Source organism: Carcharodon carcharias, chromosome 4 (genome assembly GCF_017639515.1).
Source record: "Carcharodon carcharias isolate sCarCar2 chromosome 4, sCarCar2.pri, whole genome shotgun sequence".
Lineage (NCBI taxonomy): Eukaryota > Metazoa > Chordata > Chondrichthyes > Lamniformes > Lamnidae > Carcharodon > Carcharodon carcharias.
Window position 1 is genome coordinate 45529818 of NC_054470.1, and position 20721 is coordinate 45550538.

Genomic DNA, 20721 nt, shown 5'->3' on the forward strand with positions numbered 1-20721 from the left:
TAAAACGAACTTCAATATTTTGCTACAGGCTTTCCCTACAGTCTTTGAAATGATTACAGTGAATGTTAACTTCAGCTCTCATGTCACGCTATCCATGAAGACATGAGTCATCTACACATGAACTACATTCTGACAGTTGTCAAGTTATCAGTTTGTGACGAATGGACCCATCTTAGATATAAAACGCTAAAATATCTGGCTTTTGAAAACCACTGAACAGCACAAAAACTTGGTAAACAAAAAAATAATAAATTAAATGAATAAATTATATCTAATACATCAGTACCTTGGTATAAACAAGTTGTAGTTCTGTATTTTCATAAATTAGATTGTACTTATAAAAATAAGTTTGGTGCTGATGTGAAAGAAGATGTCAACTCTTATGCTGTAGCTTTTGTGCATAGAAGTCTCTACAGGTCTCACAGCAGCGTTGATACCACCTCATGTCCTGACAGAGGTTAGTCTCTCGTATTATTTTGCAATACACTTGCCACTGGTCCTTCAAACATTTGAACGTCAAAGCAGCTGTTTAAACAAAAATTTTAAAAAAGGAAAATTAGTTATATGAAAAACATCCATTTTATATTTCAAACTTTCCCTTGAACTTTTAACCCGTTCCTGGGCTTCTGCCCCTGGACATCTTCAGCTTCCCTCCTGGAAGCACTGATGCACTGTTTGATATGCATCAGCTGTCCTCCAATATTCTCATCAGTAGCCAGTACCCATGAGCTTTGACAGCAAGAATGAGCAGGTGATTCAACTATGGGCTACGGTTTAACTGTTCTCTCCTGACATGTGCGCACCTGCACATTTCAGCAAGAGCCACTAGATAATGATCAGAAGCAGGAATATGAGCCATGTCCCAAGTGTTCTTCTGTTAATTCAACAGAAGATTAAATGCAGGACCTTCTTGATCCCTATTACTAGATGCAGGAATAGGCTGCTTTATATAGTTCCTATAAACACCGTCTCCGTTTTGCTTTAATGTTATTGAATTGAAAACAGTTTATGGGCAGAATTTTACGGCAGCAGGATTTTACGTTCCTGCTGAAGTCAATGGGGATTATAATGGCTCCCCGCATTTTAGGGCCCCGTCCCTGCCACAACGGGGCCGTAAAATTCTGCCTCATAAGTTTATTAGGCTGTGTGCTCAAACTTATATGTAAGCTTGGCTGATATCTTACCCAGCTATTTGGTAAACATACAATATTGTTTAATTACATGCAGTGTTTGAAATGGAAATACTCAATAGATGTTCCCTTTGTTTGTGTACAAGGCCTGGGTCCAGCAATATATTGCAAATGCTTTGGATTTGTTTTGAATAAACTGCAGCTAGCAAAATCTGTGGAATTTCTGTCATTTAATAGTATTGCTAAGAACTTGCAAGGCAGGAATTCCATATGTATCGTTAAACAACCTTGGTCAGTAAAGGGAAGTGAAAGCATGAAACTTATACAAAGGCAAAGAATAGTAGAGGTTCCACAGACTAGGAGAGAAATGAAAAGATCAGCAAAGGGATACAAAGAAAGTGGTAAGAACTGCTAAAAAGGACTATGAGAATAAGCGTGTGAGGGATATCATGGGCAACACTAAAGATTTTTCACAAATATGTTAGCAAAATAGGGTAGCTGAGAGTAATATGGGCCCCTTAATGATAAATGCAGATTACATTGTAATTTGAAAGCAGGAACTGACAGCCTTACTAAATATCTACTTTGTAACGGTCTTCACAGTAGAGCACAAAGATAAAATACCACAGACACAAAGAAAGCTAAAAATAAATTACTGAAAGCAACTAACTTGATTCAATTTAACTAAAAAAAAGCATTGATGGAGAAACTAATGGGATTAGAGATAGACAAATGTGCAGGACCTGCTGTTTTCGCCCCAGGGTATTAAAAGCAGGTGAATAAATTATAGATGTTCTAGTCATCATCTTCCAAAACTGTCTTGATTCAGTCATTGTCCCCTTAGATTAGAATATTTCCAAACCATCATTCAAGAAGGGTGGGAGTGTAAAACTAGGAGCTTTTTGGCCTGTTAGTCTGACTTTGGTTGTGGGTAATTTACAAGAATCTGTTATTAGAGCTTGAGTGACTATATATTTGGACAATTATCTGAATAGAGAGATCCAGTTTAGATTTTTAAAGAGCAAGTCATGCCTTATGAACTTTGTTGAGGATGTAACTAACGTGATAGATAAGGGAATATTTATAACAAAAACAGAATTACCTGGAAAAACTCAGCAGGTCTGGCAGCATCGGCGGAGAAGAAAAAAGTTGACGTTTCGAGTCCTCATGACCCTTCGACAGAACTTGAGTTCGAGTCCAAGAAAGAGTTGAAATATAAGCTGGTTTAAGGTGTGTGTGTGGGGGGCGGAGAGATAGAGAGACAGAGAGGTGGAGGGGGGGGGGTGTGGTTGTAGGGACAAACAAGCAGTGATAGAAGCAGATCATCAAAAGATGTCAACGACAATAGTACAATAGAACACGTAGGTGTTAAAGTTAAAGTTGGTGATATTATCTAAACGAATGTGCTAATTAAGAATGGATGGTAGGGCACTCAAGGTATAGCTCTAGTGGGGTTTTTTTTTATAATGGAAATAGGTGGGAAAAGGAAAATCTTTATAATTTATTGGAAAAAAAAAGGAAGGGGGAAACAGAAAGGGGGTGGGGATGGGGGAGGGAGCTCATGACCTAAAGTTGTTGAATTCAATATTCAGTCCGGAAGGCTGTAAAGTGCCTAGTCGGAAGATGAGGTGTTGTTCCTCCAGTTTGCGTTGGGCTTCACTGGAACAATGCAGCAAGCCAAGGACAGACATGTGGGTTGGAGTGTTAAAATGGCAAGCGACAGGGAGGTTTGGGTCATTCTTGCGGACAGACCGCAGGTGTTCTGCAAAGCGGTCGCCCAGTTTACGTTTGGTCTCTCCAATGTAGAGGAGACCACATTGGGAGCAACGAATGCAGTAGACTAAGTTGGGGGAAATGCAAGTCAAATGCTGCTTCACTTGAAAGGAGTGTTTGGGTCCTTGGACGGTGAGGAGAGAGGAAGTGAAGGGGCAGGTGTTGCATCTTTTGCGTGGGCATGGGGTGGTGCCATAGGAGGGGGTTGAGGAGTAGGGGGTGATGGAAGAGTGGACCAGGGTGTCCCGGAGGGAGCGATCCCTACGGAATGCCGATAAGGGGGGTGAAGGGAAGATATGTTTGGTGGTGGCATCATGCTGGAGTTGGCGGAAATGGCGGAGGATGATCCTTTGAACGCAGAGGCTGGTGGGGTGATAAGTGAGGACAAGGGGGATCCTATCATGTTTCTGGGAGGGAGGAGAAGGCGTGAGGGCGGATGCGCGGGAGATGGGCCGGACACGGTTGAGGGCCCTGTCAACGACCGTGGGTGGAAAACCTCGGTTAAGGAAGAAGGAGGACATGTCAGAGGAACTGTTTTTGAAGGTAGCATCATCGGAACAGATGCGACGGAGGCGAAGGAACTGAGAGAATGGGATGGAGTCCTTACAGGAAGCGGGGTGTGAGGAGCTGTAGTCGAGATAGCTGTGGGAGTCAGTGGGTTTGTAATGGATATTGGTGGACAGTCTATCACCAGAGATTGAGACAGAGAGGTCAAGGAAGGGAGGGGAAGTGTCAGAGATGGACCACGTGAAAATGATGGAGGGGTGGAGATTGGAAGCAAAATTAATAAATTTTTCCAAGTCCCGACGAGAGCATGAAGCGGCACTGAAGTAATCATCGATGTACCGGAGAAAGAGTTGTGGAAGGGGGCCGGAGTAGGACTGCAACAAGGAATGTTCCACATACCCCATAAAGAGACAGGCATAACTGGGGCCCATGCGGGTACCCATAGCCACACCTTTTATTTGGAGGAAGTGAGAGGAGTTGAAGGAGAAATTGTTCAGCGTGAGAACAAGGAAAAAGGGAATATTTATGTATGTTATGGACTTGCAGAAGGCATTCAACAACGTTTCACATAAGACTGTTAACATATGGGTTTGGAGGGGAATTGGTTAGGACTTGAGACTCGGGAAAATGGGATCTGTACTCAGGCCTCTGTTTTTCACTATATTTATAAATGACTTGGATGAAGCAATAGAAAGCCATATATCTAAGCATTCTGATGGCACTAACTATGGTGGCATTGCAAATTGTGTAGACAGGAACAGAAAATTGCAAGGGGACATTGACAGATTAAATGAGTGGGCAAAACTGTAGCAAATGGCATTCAATGTGCGGAACGTGAGGTCATCCCTTCAGACTTAAGAAAGTTAGATCAGTGTTAAACGGTGAGCTAAATGGTGAGAATCTAGGAACTGCGGATGAGCAGAGAGGCTTAGGAGTACATTTTCAGAAATCACGAAAAGCTAATGGTCAGGTACAAAAATAATTAAATTAATGAATAATCAAATGTTGGTCTTTATTTCAATAGGTCTAGAATACAAAGTTATGTGGAAGTTATGTTACAGATGAACACAACTCTGGTGAGACCCCATTTCGAGTATTGCATCCAGTTCTAGGACCACACCTCAGAAACCACGTAATGATCTTGGAGAGGGTGCGGCACATATTCGCCAGAATAATACCGGGGCTGAAAGCATTAAGATTACGAGATAGGTTGCATAGACTGAGCTTGTATATCCTCAAATAAAGAAGATTAAATAGTGAAGTAATTGAATTGTTCAAAATGATCAAAGGAATTGATATGGTACATAGAAATAAACTATTTCTTCTGGTGGGGAAATCCAGAAAAAAGGGGCATAACCGTAAAATTTAAGAGGTTGGCCATTCAGGGTTAATGTCAGGAAGCATTTATTTATACAAATTGTAATGGAAATGTGGAGCTCACCTCTCCAAAATGTTGTTGAGGCTAGGCCAATTGAAAGTATCAAAGCTGAAATTGATAGAATTTTGTTAGGCAAAGGAAGGGTTACAGAACCAAGGCAGATAGATGGTGTTAAGGTACAGGTCAACCATGTTCTGGCTGAATGGCTTAACAGGCTCAAGAGGCTGAATGGCTTACTCCTATTCCTAAGTTCTAGAAAGGCTAAACAGGAGAAATAATTGTTGCATAAATTCTCCTTAGCTCAAATACGAAGATACAAATGTAACAATTAAGAGGAGTAGGCCATTCAGCCTCTTGAGCCTGCTCCACCATTTGGTAAGATTATGGCTGATCTGATTGTGGTCTCTAATATACTGGTGCAGCCAGATAGATTAGTCTTTGACAATACTGAATACTTGTTTACTGTACAGCCTGATACAAATTTCTTGAAGATAGTGTTTTATTGTATTTATTGCGTCGACTTAGTACCCAAATAATTTATAACTGGAGTTTTTAACAGAAACCATACATAGTAAAAAATATGATACTGCTTAAATAGTCCAACTTATGAAAGCAATTATTAGGTTGTTGAAAAATTCCATCGTACAGCACAGCAAAATATGCCTTTTGGCAAACTGAGCTCCCAATGCTGAATATGCTGACTGTTTTCTGTTAGCCTGGGTTATGATATTACCTGGTCTGATGTAGCTCATAATTGGTTGCATAACAACTGACAGCTCCTGCAGTTTAGCTGCACAGTCATAGGGGGTTGTAGCACCCTGAAAGTCATTGAAAAACTCACCACCTTATTCCTGCTCTTAATCTGGCCAATGTTGCCCTGAAAGGGGCCTACTGCTGGGTAGCTGTTGTGTCTGTCTGTAAATCAAAGTCCTCCGATGTACACAAAACAATGTCATTTTAGGAGACAAGTGCATGGAGTGTGCACAGCATATGCTCTGCCCAGTTATATCCAGTGGTGCAGCTGAAGAAAAATGGTGACCAAAACCCAGAAAAATAAGCTGGGTTTTTGGAAGTCTCCTGCTTGCCTGTTAAAGCAATGTTTTAAGAGCTTGTCACAAGGACATCTCTATGCTACCCCAGGAACTAGGCTCAGTATGCAAGCAATAAGTTACTGGGACCTAGGCCAGCTAATGTGGGTCCCGTACTGGATTTTAATAAGCAACCAATTGCTTGACTGAGGCCAGGAATTTCCTTTAGTTGCTCTGGATCCACCGCCAACTGCCAAATGTAAGTAGGCAGAGCGGGAGCACTTTGAGGAAATTGACGATATTAGTTGTCGTTCAAATGCAGATAAATCAACCCATACACTTGAGCAGGATTGTTGCTGTTACACAGAATTCTTTAAAGGTTCATCTTTATAGCAGTGATTCTCAAAATATGTTGGTTGAAGGGCCCTTATTCAAATGGTTAGTAATTGCAGACCCCTGCATAGAATTAGAATACGATTTAATACTCTTTATATGCAAGTGCTGCATTTAGAGTTTTAATAATGCTTTGAAGAAAACGGGTATTCATTTAGGTATAATCATTGAAAAGGGTGTGTCTGATTCTCACTACAGAGGCTATGCTTGGTGTGATGTTATAAATCATTCTGTATAAAAGGCAACATTTCTTGTTTATCAGAGAAAAGTGCATGGAATTACAGAATGTGTCCATCAAAAACACCCATTAAAGGCTCGCGTAATTAAAAACAGAATTTGATTTATCCAGTCTCACAGAATCAGAATCACAGTGCAGAAGAGGCCCTTTGGCCCATCGGGTCTGCACTGACACGTGAGAAACACCTGACCTACCTACCTAATCCCATTTACCAGCACCAGTCTGGTGAAGTAATGGTCCTGCAGAGCACTGGGAGATGGGCTAAAAGATGGTCTTGGACTAGTTTGACAGTGTACCAAAGCAAGAAGCTGCAGACTCTGTGAACATTTGCCATATCATTCCCCAAGGGGCTTTTAAGTAAAAAGCACATTGTCTTTAGCAGTGGCAGACGGTCCTGACTGGCTAAATGGTGCCAAGATGAGTTCCAAGCCCTGACCACGATGTGCTGAGAAGTTGCCCACGTCACTCACCATAAGGTTGGCCCTGCACAGTGAGCACATTCACAGGATAGGAGAGAGGAGACAGACACAGAGCTCCAGCTTGAACTGGCTTTCTGATTATATCTGAGCACCAGTGCCTCAGGAGGCGCAAGCTTTCATGGCAGGTCATTGCTGACATCACAACCTCCTGGAATAGGAACTCCTTCCAAGTGAGCCTTAGGCACCGATTGACAGTGGCTGCCAAAGTCACCACAGCCCCAGAATTTCTTTGCCTTCAGCTCCTGCCAGGGGTCTGCTGATGACATCTGCAAAATTTCAGAGTCTGTTACAAATAGGTGTACCTCTCACGTGGCCGATGCCATGTTTGCCAGGGCCACCACTTATGTGCACTTTGATCCTGATGAGTCCAATCAGAATGAGAAAGCCCTTGGATGTGCCACAGTGACTGGTTTCCCACCAGTCTACTGACTCATAGGCTGCACACACATGACAATCAAAGTGTCCTTAGAGCAACTTGCAGTCTTCGTCAATCAAAATGGGTTCCCCTCCATCAATGTTCAGCTGGTATATGTCCACTGGAAGGTGTTCATACTTGTCTGTGCAAGATATCCTGGAAGCTGCCATGATGCCTTCATTTTGCACCAGCTACATCTCACCCACAACTCCTCCAAACAGAGTTAGCAGATGATTTCTTGGAGAGAAGTCTACCCTCTATGATGTGGCTGATGACATCCGTGAGAAACTCTACAATTGATGAAAGGTACAAGCAGAGACATATGAGCACAAGAGGGGATATAGGGAAAGCCATTGGTTTACTGAAGATGCAATTACCTGGACAGATCTGGGGACACCTTTCATATTGCACCAATAAAGGTGTTGAGAATGGTAGCAGTCTGCAGTGTCTTACAAAACATAGTGCAGCAGGTAGGGCTGGAGTTGCAAGATGAGGAAGGTGACGTTCCCCAAAGTTCCCTCTAAACCGGGCAGCTGTGTTGTAACCTTTGCGGGCTGCATGCAAGTTGGCCTCTTTAAGGTATGTGTGGCCGCATTAAAAATTTAAAGAGGCCATACACTTAAGCAAATCACCCATGCACTCCTCAAAAGAATTAAATGATTACTGCTCTGTATCTTTGGAGGAAAAACAAGAAGAGGAACAACAGGAAGAGGTGGTGCCTGGTATGGCTAGGAATCCTGCAGTCACTCACACAGCTGCCATAGATGCCTGTGATGGACTCATACAGGTAAGATTCAACTAACCTGAAGCCATATGGAACACCAATGCTGAACCCCCTGGGCCACCCCACCCAACACAAAGCCTTCCCACACTCATTAATCCTTCCATCTCATTGACACCCATTGCTCACTCTCTGCTCTGGTCATTCAATTTTCCTCAATGCTGATGGCCACTTGGCATGTGAGAGGCAACAAATGGAGATGACTGGAAAGCAAAGACTTGAAGGAAAGATTATATTCATTAATATGACAGGAAAATTGACACAAAACACCCAAGTGCTTCCACTTGTGAAACTATAAAGTTTTCATCTTTCTTTTCCTATTACTTTTATGTAGTGCTACCCTTGTGGCTTCAGCAAAGCTGAAGGCAGGCTGCTCATTCTCCAGCTCTGACAGCTGAGATGCTGATGGCCAACATCCTCTGGGTTTTGGGGCCCTTGAATGTCATGCCAAAGATTGCCCCGGCTGTGCATTGAGCAGAGTCCCTATTCCATGTGCCCTTTCCCCATCTTCCCTCTCATGGCACAACAGCACTCCCTGCTGTGGCCAAGAAATGGAGGGTATTTTGCTGCACATCAGTGAGATAGTGAATGACCAAGGCAAAGTTTTCCTCCATCCTATTTAAATTGGAAGATTGAGAGTGCAGGCCATTGATCAGAGCCAACATTCACTTGGTTGCCTGCAGCATCTGATTCTCCACGCTGGTGGCCATTCTTTCTACAGAGGTCAACATCAGCACTAATGCCTGCGACATCATGGCACTCATGCTAAAGATGTACTCCTCCACTTTCCTTCCAAGTTGTGCAGTGCCTCTGGAAATGCTGACAGAATCTCACACCTTTTTTGCCACTGCTCCAGAATAGTCCACTTTATTGATGACCTTCCCCACCCCGCCTGCCCAGGGGCCAGTAGAGCATCTGTAGCCAGCTGAACAGAGCTGAGAGTGTTCTACGTCCTCCAACAGAAGCTCTCCGCTGTTGTCCCTGACTTCAACATTTGCTCCTGATCACTTATGATGTGTGGATCACCAGAGGACAACAAAATTGCCTGCCTTGGATGCCCCATCCAGGTATGTGTATCTGAAATGGTGGAGGTGCACATGAGTTGGGTAACAGTGCTCCCTCAGATTGTGTGGCCTTCTCTCAGAACACTTCAGCCTCCTCCCGCACCACCTCTTGAATCACACTTAGAAGATCTATGGGAGAAAAAAGACATGAATTAAACTTGACAAGATGAATGGGTTCAAAGTCATCTTTGTGCTAATGATCATATGTCAGTTATTGGTGACATCAATCCAGCATGAATGATTGTTGTGTGCCATTTGTCTGTGCGATATTTAATTCTGTCCATGGTATTTGGGAGACCCCCATTCCTCCATCTCTGATGACCATGCGCTTTGCCACACTGCTGATCTCCATCACCACCTCCTCCGAAGTGGTCAGGGTGGCGCTTACAGGAGGGCCACCCCTGATCCCCTGCCTTTTGCTGAAGTTCTGAGCTGTCCTTTCCTGCAAAGAGAGAAAGCAAAGAATTATGAGTATGAGAAATTGAATGTTTTGAGCGGATGGAGGGACAACATTTGTGGAGGGTGACTGTGAGGAACGTCTATGAGGTAGCAAAAGGTTGAAGGTGAGAGTCAGTGGTGGCTGTTCAGATAGGGATGTGAAAAGGTGCCTTAATAGAGAAGAATTGGTGGGGCAGCAAGATATGCTGGCCTAGGCAGTGCTGTGCCTACCGCGCTGCAAACGGGTTTAAGTATTAAACTTCTTCCCAACATTTCATTTTCCATCAGTTCCATTTTTCTCTCCACAGACGCTGTCTGACCTGTTGAGTATACCCAGCATTTTCTATTTTTTATTTTAGATTTCCACCATCCACAGTATTTTGATCTTTATAGTCGCATCACATCAATATCTGTGTACCTTAATGACACATTTCTACACCTGTAATACATTCTAAAAGGAACAATACTTTCCCTTACATAAGAAACATTTAAACAAGATGCATTTTTAATCAGTGATTTATACGGGGCTGAGAATTTGTTTTGAGGTCTGTGACTGGTAATTGGAGCATTTGCAGAGTGTATAGAATTTTTTTTTGTAAGTGAATAGTGCATTGCATTGTGTAGTATGAGATATAGCCATGTGACTGGAAGACCCCCTGTAGTCATCACGAGGGATAAAATTTCATCTGCACCCATTTATGGGCCCAGAATGAGTATGCTTTCTCCCCAACTAAAAGTCCTGATGCCAGGCTTCAAATTGGTATTCGGGGCTCGCTAACATTTTTTCTGTGTTGGTGGTGCCTATCATGTCTCCATAGGCAGCTCCCAAATTCTTACCTCAATGGCACTTACCTCAGTGGCAGTGACCTGAATGTATGCCCTGGGATTGAGGTTAGAGCAGGCAAGGAGGATGATTGCAAGGACTAAAGTCAAGGGAGAGCTCATTCTGGCTCTGTGAGAGGGTTTATTAAACTAAAAATGATTTTTAAAAAAACTTACCGTTTGTTGGTGGTCACTGTTCAGGCTGCAGAAGCTGAAAAGAAACCTGAATGATCCAGGTCCAATGTCAGCCCTGCTCATCGCTGCCCAATTTCTGGGAGGGGACCAAAAGCAATTGACAGGCTCCTTATTTACATATGGAAGGAAATCAATGCTTATTTTAGGCGACTGCCAGGAATAACTGGAAAATGGTCTGACCTAGTTTCTGGCATTTTATCCAGGCCCAAATAATCACCCCACCTCACCAAATCCCAACCTGAATTAGTTGGCACCTGCTCAAGTGACAGCAGAATTGGCCACAGAGTCCAGAGACTAAGAGGTGAAATATCAGACAGGCTTCTTTTTTTAAATAGGGGGAGGGGGAGGCAATGGTGTAGTGGTATTGTCACTGCACTAGTAACCAGACACCTAGGGTAAAGCTCTGGGGACCCTGGTCTGAATCCCACCATGGCAGGTGGTAGAATTTAAATCCAATGAAAATCTATATTTAAAAGTCTGATGATGACCATGGAACCATTGTCGATTGTAAAAACCCATCTGGTTCACTAGTGTCCTTTAGGGAAGGAAATCTGCTGTCCTTACCTGGTCTGGCCTACAGGTGACTCCAGATCCACAGCAATGTGGTTGACTCTTAAGTACCCTCTGAAGAATGGCAATTAGGGAAGGGCAATAACTGCTGGTCTAGCCAGGGACTCCCTCATCCCAGGAACGAATAAAAAAAAACTTATTCATGGAATATGAGCTTCGCTGGCTAGGCCAGCATTTATTGCCCAAGCCCAGCTGCTCTTGAGAAGGTGGTGGTGAGCTGCCTTCTTGAACCGCTACAGTCCATGTGATGTAGGTACACCCACAGTGCTGTTAGGGAGGGAGTTCCAGGATTTTGACCCAGCGACAGTGAAGGAGCAGCAATATATTGCTAAGTCAGGATGGTGAGTGACTTGGCAGGGAACTTACAGGTGATGAGTTCTCATTTATCTGCAGCCCATGTCCTTCTAGATGGCAGAGGTTGTGGGTTTGGAAAGTGCTGTTGAAGGAGCTTTGGTGAATTCCTGCAGTGCATCTTGTAGATGGTGCACACTGTTGCTACTGTGTGTGTGTCAGTGGTGGAGGGATTGAATGCTTGTGGATGTGATGCCGATCAAGTGGACTGCTTTGTCCTGGATGGTGTTCAGCTTCTTGAGTGTTGTTGGAGCTGCACTCATCCAGGCAAGTGGGGAGTATTCCATCACACTCCTAACTTGTACCTTATGGATGGTGGACAGGCTTTGGGGAGTCAGGAGGTGAGTTACTTTTCGCAAGATTCCTAGCCTCTGACCTGCTCTTGTAGCCACAGTATTTATATGGCTGGTCCAGCTCAGTTTCTGGTCAATGGTAGCCTCCAGAATGTTGATAGTGGGGGATTCAGTGATTGTAATGCCACTGAACATCAGGGGGCGATGGTGGGATTCTCTCTTGTTGGAGTTGATCATTGCCTGGCACTTGTGTGGCGCGAATGTTACTTGCCACTTGTCACTTGATGTGAATGTTACATGCCACTTGGGGATGCTGGAGACCTCCGGAGGAGGTTGAGATGGATCAGCCACTCGGCATTTCTAGCTGAAGACTGTTGCAAATGTTTCAGCCTTATCTTTTGCACTGATGTGCAGGGCTCCTCCATCATTGAGGATGGGGATATTTGTGGCACCTCCTCCTCCAGTGAGTTGTTTAATTGCCACTATTCACGAGTGGATGCAAGACTTCAGAGCTTAGATTTGATCTGTTAGTTGTGGGATTGCTTAGCTCTGTCTATCATTTGCTATTTACGCTGTTTGGCACGCGAGTAGTCCTGTGTTATAGCTTCACCAGGTTGACACCTCATTTTTTTTTTAAGGTATGCCTGGTGTTGCTCCTGGCATGCCCTCCTGCACTCTTCATTGAACCAGGGTTGATTCCCTGGCTTGGTAATGGTAGAATGGGGGATATGCCAGGCCATGAGGTTACAGATTTTGTTTGAGTACAATTCTGCTGCTGCTGATGGCCCACAGCGCCTCATGGATGCCCAGTCTTGAGTTGCTAGATCTGTTCGAAAGTTATCCCATTTAGCATGGTGGTAGTGCCACAAGATAGATGGTGTCCTCAATGTGAAGGTGGGACTTCATCTCCACAATGACCATGTGGTGGTCACTCCTACCGATACTGTCATGGACAGATGCATCGGCGGCAGGCAGGTTGGTGAGGATGAGGTCAAATATGTTTTCCTCTTGTTGGTTCCCTCACCACCTGCCACAGACCCAGTCTAGCAGATATGTCCTTTAGGACTCAGCCAGCCCAGTCAGTGGTGGCACTACCGATGGTAATGGATATTGAAGTCCTCCACCCAGAGTACATTCTGCACCCTTGCCACCCTTAGTGCTTCCTCCAAGTGGTGTTGAGGGAGGGCAGTATGTGGTAATCAGCAGGAGGTTTCCTTGCCCATGTTTGGCCTGATGCCATGAGGCTTCATGGGGTCTGGAGCTGATGTTGAGGACTCCCTGGGCAACTCCCTCCCGACTGTATACCACTGTGCCGCCACCTCTGCTGGGCCTGTCCTGCCTATGGGTGTCTGGGACATTATCTGTAAGGTATGATTCCATGTGGATGATTATGTTGCTGTTGCTTGACTAGCCTGTGAGACAGCTCTCCCAATTTTGGTACTTTGGACTTTGCAGGATTGACAGGGCTGAGTTTGCCATTGTTGTTTCTGGTGCCGAGGTCGTTTTCATCCACGCCCCTCCCCCACTAAATGGGTTTTTACAACACTTTGCAACATGATGGCAATGGTTCCATGATCATCCATATTTTTTATTGATTTCAAATTCCACCATCCATGGCAGTATTTGAACCCCAGAGCATTACCCCTGGTCTCTGGATTACTAGTCTAGCGACAATACCACTACGCCAACGTTCCTTCCTGGTCCTGAGCACCAACTATGGCACCTGTTGATAATTGCATGTGTGTTGGCATTGCATGAAAATGGGACTGCTTTCCAGAGGAGGAATGACAACCGTGCATTAAACATGTTTAATTGGACAGAAAATAAAAAAGCTTGTTTAAAATGAGTTAATTATTGCCTAAATTTAGGTCAAAAGTGCTTTATCTAAATTTTGAAACAGAAGGTTTATTCTACATTGAGCAAATTAAGTTATTGAGTGAAGTCTGGTTTCTAATTTACTCAATTGCACACAGACATTAGGACCTGTCAGCATAATTAACTGGAATGTAAATCTAAATTATCCTTCATGAGCACGCTTCGATCTTTGTCCATTGTGTCAGCACTCGTGTCAATAAAGTATGCATTTAACTATGTTATATCCTAAAACTCTATACTATTTTGCAGTCCAAATAGCTATATCTGAGCTCACTATTTGCTTCTAGTATAGAATTGCCTAAAGCCACTGAGATTATATCAGAACATATATGGTCTCACATTGTGCAAGAAAAGCATGATGGCAATATCCACACTAGGACACAGAAGAAACAATAGTCCTTTTAAATAAAAAAAGGACCGTGTATGTTCAGGAAGCTAGAAAAAAATTAGAGCTGTCTGTATTGTGAGGTTGACCTTTTTGGCTTTACAGCAGATGTAATTTAGCAGAATTTTGGCGATGGCATATTAATGCTGGTTCCAAAGTTTCCCAGGTGACACACCACAATTTAGGAAGTGCCAAATTTTGAGTGTGTGTTTGAAGGGTGGGAGTACACAATACAGCATGGGGCATAAAAGTAAACATTGGACATAATACATGATTCACAAAGGTGAACTTTACTCTGAATTAATTCCAATGTCAATTTGAAACTTTTCTGCTAATGATGCTTTTCTCCCTTCCTTTTTAATCTATTAACAAACAAAGTTTGCTTGCCTGCATTAGAACAGTGACTACATTTCAAAGTACTTAATTGGCTGTAAAGAAAAGAAGCATCATCAGCGTAAAGTTTTCAACTTGTCACTGAAATAACTCAGAGTAAGTCCACCTTTACCACTCATATATATCATTCTTTGGGACATCCTGAGGCTATGAAAGACCCTGTTAAATATGCAAGTCTTATTTTTCTTTTAAGATGAACGGTATTGCGTGTGAGAAAGGAAGATGGACATTTATTTATCCATTCTCAAAGATAGCCAAAAGCGGTTTAGACAAAACAAATTACTCTGAAGTGCAGAGATTATCAAATGTATCATCCACTTTGCATACAGCAAACTCAGAAATGAAAACTTATCTGAAGAGCTTGTACTATGTCTTTCACTCTGCTTCACAAAATTAAATCCATTAAATTTACTACTGCGATAACTGAATAGTTGGGATCTTGCCACGTACCTAGTCTGGGTGAAGTGATAGTGTTCACATTGACTTTTTCATTGCAGGGTTTTAAGTGACAAGGCCTATAGGCTGCAGGCTTTTCTGATAGGAAACAATCATTTCCATGTCTTCCCGTCACTTTGTGCATACACTGGATTACTCGTGACTGCATCCCTTTCCCGCAGGTAACAGAACACTGTAGATAAATACACAGATGTAGTTAGAGCATAATTCTTTCAAGGCTTGGATGTTTCTTTTCAGAGTTGATTTATTGTCAGGGGTGCCACTGTTGGAGACCAACGTTTTCACTTTACTTTCTGATGGCAGTGAATATAGATTGAGACTGCTGTAATAACTGTGTTTTGAGAATGTGGTTGATCTGAATGATGAAGAAAGAACATAATGATTGTTTATATATTTTAAAATGGTGAAAAATGAAATGTCTCCAATATGTCATGCTTATGACACAGATTGACTGTTTGGTTCAGTGGCTTAACCAATGAATGCACCTGGCAGTTGGGTTGAAAGTCTGAGAGTTCCAAATGTTTACATTAAATAGATTTGCACAATCTCAATTCAGTCCTAATGGCCAAGGTCCCAAGTGCAAAATGCTTCTAATTTTGTATTAATTGGTGATTACACTTAGAAGACACAAAATGTTGAAAGTGTCAAATTAATGCAGTTAGGGATGCTTTTCTAACATTGCGGCTCAGAGATAATAATGGAGCAATGACAGGAATATTTAATCTGCATCTAACTTCGCTATACTTCACCTGGGAGTGCTGTGAACATAGACACACTGAGACAGAAACACACAGACAATAGTTGGCATAACTTTGTTTACTTAAAATAATTCAATTAAATTTCTGTAACATTTTCATTTTCAATTTGCTCATTGGCCCAGTGAGTTTTCATGAAGATGTGCTTTATGCTAAATAATGATGTTTAGTCCATTAGCTGGAATCCTGAATTGAACTTTTTAAAACAGGCGTTTCTCAGATACAGAGACTAAAAATGACTTGAGATCACAGCCAAAGATAGCTACCACAATTTGCATCACTATACATTCCACATTCCAATTCATTGGAATGGAGACAGTTTGTCTGTAAAACCCATCAAAGACGATGGGCATGATTTTCTGACATTCCCGACATTGGCGGACATAGTCGCAGGCAGAACGGGAAAATTTGGAAAGCCATTAAAAATGAATGGCTCTCCAAATTTTCCTATCCTGCGTGGACGTTGCCCGCCAGTGTCGTGGCCAGAAAATCCTGACCAACAGCTTCTCCTGTCTCATCAACAATGCATCAATGTAATCATCTGAGATATTCACCTGTTGGAGATGGGCTATTAAAACTAATCATTTGGACAATGGGCATCCTAGCTAAGACAGTTATCTAGACATGAGCTAATCAAGTTACCCTTGGAATACACAGACAATGACCTTAATTGGAATGCCCACCACCACCACCCCCTGGCGGTTGGAGAAGAAAGGTCACATGACAAGCTAATCCTCTGTGCGTTTTAAGCACAGAACTGAGGACATACAGCTGAGAAGCTCAGAGAGAAGACCCAAGTAGGGGGCCCTCTTGCCTCCCTCTCTCTCCAAACCACCTGGGAAGCTTCAAGCCCTGTTTGCTGACTGTGCCGATCCACGGACAGTCCTGCTGTGGAGACTCGTTAAAAGAAATTCAGCCTACCAATACCGTCTCCAGAAGAACAACCAAATCAGCCAGCTACACCTTAAGAGCGGAAGCATCGGGAACACTGAAGGAAAGTCTGAAGCCAGGTGATTCTCCAAACTACAGGCTGTATATTCTTTTGTATGGACTCTAATTTGGCCAACCTATCCTTCCCCACTCTGCAATCTTTATTTGTGTGTGCACGCGCGCACGAAAGTTGGAGCATATTTTTCGTCTTACTTAGATCGGTTTAAGTGTAATAAAGCTAACGTCTTTGTTAAACTCAAGAAAACCTGTCCGATTGGTTCTTTTATGATCACAGTGCATAAACAGTTAATTATTCACTAAATTGGCAAGATTATCCAGAACTTGGAGAGGGATAGGAGAAGAGTATTCAATCCCTCCTCACCTGGTTGTAACAGAGTTTATCCATTGAGTTGACAAAACCATACAGACTAGGTTTAATCTCCTATTTGTGTTGGGTTGGTTGAACTCAGCCATGGTAACTAGAAGGGTATTCCAAAAACTGAAGAGGACAATTGCTCAGGGTTCTCGCTCATGGTTACTCTCTGGCAAACCCAAGTTTGAGGTTTGAGGTGCAGAAGTAGAGATCTCAGATAAGGACAAGATTGAGCCTTGGCTCTCTATCTCCCCCACAACATGGGAAAATAACTCACTAACATTCACCATCAAATCTTACAAGAACAATGAGATGGCCCTCGAGAAGTATCTTGTATCAGCAAGGAGTTAAACAGTGGACGTGGAGGGAGGAATAAATTAATACAATGGAATTGTGATAAATGTTTAACTAATTAAAGCATATTCCAAAGTTGATTGCATTCAGTCACATGATACAGAAATTTTGATGCAAGTACAATGCTAATCAAAGCTGAACATTTTCTGATGAATTTAAATACACTACACAGTGTAGCAATGAGCTAAAAACAAAAAAACTGCGGATGCTGGAAATCCAAAACAAAAACAGAATTACCTGGAAAAACTCAGCAGGTCTGGCAGCATCGGCGGAGAAGAAAAGAGTTGACGTTTCGAGTCCTCAAAGGGTCATGAGGACTCGAAACGTCAACTCTTTTCTTCTCCGCCGATGCTGCCAGACCTGCTGAGTTTTTCCAGGTAATTCTGTTTTTGTTTTGTAGCAATGAGCTTCAGATATTCTGTACCTAATCTTGTTGAGTGAGTTAACTTCAGCCTACTGGATCACTATCATTGGCTTCAGTACTCTGGGGCAAGGGAAGGGAAAGAACAGGAAGGGATTGACATTGCTGCCTATGGCACCCTACTGCAAAGCAAGTATTTGTGAATATGGATGAGGCCAGATTCACACCTGGGTTTCGCTCGATTGCATTGTTTTCTTGATGTGAATTCAGCAATAAAGCACAAATTAGGTTTCTGTGATCTTTTGTGCTATTTTAAAATAAACACCATGCTAGAAGCTGGCTCTGCCTGCAAAACTGACCATGCCCCAGACTGAATTAACCATCATTACAGAGTTACGCCAATTGTGCTCATTTGTGTTCCTTTAAGGATGATCTAAAAATTAGGCCTTTTTTTGCCGGAAGAATACTAATCATCATGTTTCAGCTTTTGAATATTATCTTTTTTCAAAATTACTAAGAAACTGACTACCATACCCTAATATCACTAGTAAATGGTTCTGTATAGTATTTTAAAGACATTTCCAGGATTTACTCAGAGGTGGTGGACCAGACACGGATTAAAATGTTTTTTTTGCAATAAACCCAATTTCTGATGTACTATTCCAAGTGCATCAGGTTACCACTCTTAAATATATCAAGGAGTATTTTTAAAGCAAAATTTTTAAAAATTATCTAAAATTTGTCTGATTACACTAGTACATGATAGATTTAACATTTGGCAAAATGCCAGTTTGTGCAGAAACTTTAGAAAAAAAGCATTTTTCAAAACAAGTGCAAATATGGGCACAATTTGCAGCCAGATTGCAAATACACTGAAGTGGAAATTCTACCCCCCAGGGATGGAAGGCATTATATTCCAGCATAAACCAGCAGCTTTAGAAGAGAAAGGACAAAAAATGGAGCAAAAATCGAAGGATAAAACTTGCTCAGCTTTGATCAGACAAAAATAGATGACAGTCACTTGTTAATATTTTAAAGATGTAATCCAAGTACACCATTAAAATAGAAACTATCTCATTGCAGATATTGATAGCGATCAGGTAAATGCTTATTTCAATTCCACTGTATTCACAATCTCAGGTACAAAATTTATTTGCATTTCATACGATTATATATTTTGATTTGGTCCTGGAAGAAATTCAAAACCAGTTTACAGAAAACATCTTCTGGAAAATGCTCTCAAATTACAAAACTCTTGTGGGGATTAACAATGAAACAAAGTTGTACTTTCATCAAACCTAAATTAGGTTGTGTAGTGTGCACTTCAGTCAACTGATTATTCACAAATAAATACTGGAAAATGTCATTTGAATTTGGAACAATTAATATTGAGGAAAGCTTTAACATGTTTGCAAAATGGGGAATGTAAGACCAGCTTCATACTTAGTTGTATTTTCCATCTGATTTTTGTCAGAAGTACCAGAGAAAGCTGAACTAGTACATCAGATTATTATAGATTTCTGATGGTGTAGCTCTAACAATTTTGTAGTGGGATGGGATTAATTGCTTTTATTTGCAATAAAGCTGTTTAGATCATATGGCAGAATCGTCCCAGATGTGCACTAAAACGGTGTTTTACTTGCTGGCTGCAATGGGGGGTTTACACACCATATTGTCCACTTCCACAATAATTACACAGTCACAGGAAACACATCTTGCTGGTGGGCAGCTTCTGAATTGCCTGCCACGCCATTACCTCACCATTTCCTCACTCCAGGTTTCATATCTAAACTGTAGCCGAGAACACAGTTCTCAATGCTTGCAGCCCAGGACCTTTCCAATGAAAACCAAGAAGAGTTCAGTGACCCATAACTGAAATGCATTTTAGAGGCCCACCATGATGTCTTCCACCTCCGCTCTGGCCACAGGAGGTCCAGCAATTTCACCACTCCAGCATGGTCGGCCAGCCAGTGCAAAAAGAGGATGAATGATCTCATCCATGCCGCCAGGAACATTACTCTAAATTCACACACTCACAAACCCATCACACATTCACTGGCATCTCACTCACTTCCTGCTCAACGGACATCACCATTCACTCTCTCGCACACCCCTCAGGTCTCCATCTGGCTCATCTTCTCTGGAGTCTGCCTCCTCAGCTCTCACCATCTTGAGGCCACTAGCAAAGATCAACATACATCTTGGGATACCCCCTTCCCCAGTACAGCCTCTTCCCTCGCCTGAGGCCACTTCACCCCCTTCCCAAGCAAACCCTAGCCCTGCAGCCGTTGAAAAACCACCCCCACCTTACGGTTGGTCAGGTAGCTACAGACCTGGCCATGAGCTCCCCCTACAGATGATGTGGTGCTGCTTGTGAAGCCTGGTGCTGATGGCCACGAGTGCTGCCCAAAGAAAGGTAGGCAAACAAACCTCGAAGTACCGAGTAAAGTGTAACTCCCCAGGTGCAGGTCGCTTATGTTCAGCTGTGAAACACATCAGCATGATGATCCAGCGTGGGCAGATGATTCTAAAGTATTGAAATTAGATTCTCGATGTGCGGCAGTGGAAAACGTGGCCTGCCATTGATGGGTGGAGCGGAAAATCGCCAACTGGTTTCACGGCAGCGTAAAACCGATTTTGGCCTTCTCGCCATATTGTCTGCCCATGCCCGCTTTGACACCTGCTACCAAAGGGACTGGACAATTCCACCCACAGTCTGGTCATTTAGATGGACCAGTCCTGTGCCCTCCACATCAGCAGATAGTTGTGAATACATTTTTTCATCCTGTTTCCATTGGCCTTTAATCCTTTCCATTCATCTAATCTTGAATGTTGACATCATTTCTGTCTTGACCGTTAAACCCAGAAGTGAATTTTGCATCTTCATAACTCTATAATTTCTCCTGTCCTCTGTTCTAAAGCTCTTACATCAGAATTGGTATTTCTGAGCCATTTAAAGTCCAGCCAACCCTTTAACTTTTCAT

At 42.6% G+C, this 20721-nt stretch overlaps 1 protein-coding gene across 1 annotated transcript in view; it reads right to left on the reverse strand.

Annotated features, from left to right (window-relative positions):
* Positions 1–323: 323 nt before the first annotated feature.
* LOC121276736 (A disintegrin and metalloproteinase with thrombospondin motifs 19-like) overlaps positions 324–20721 on the reverse strand; it is a 548651-nt gene continuing 528253 nt past the window's right edge. Inside the window, exons 22-23 of the mRNA XM_041185281.1 lie at positions 14959–15136; positions 324–525 (exon numbers count right to left, since the gene is read on the reverse strand). Of these exons, the coding sequence (XP_041041215.1) occupies positions 374–525; positions 14959–15136 (330 nt within the window). The 3' untranslated portion in view covers positions 324–373. The remainder of the gene's footprint in view (positions 526–14958; positions 15137–20721) is intronic.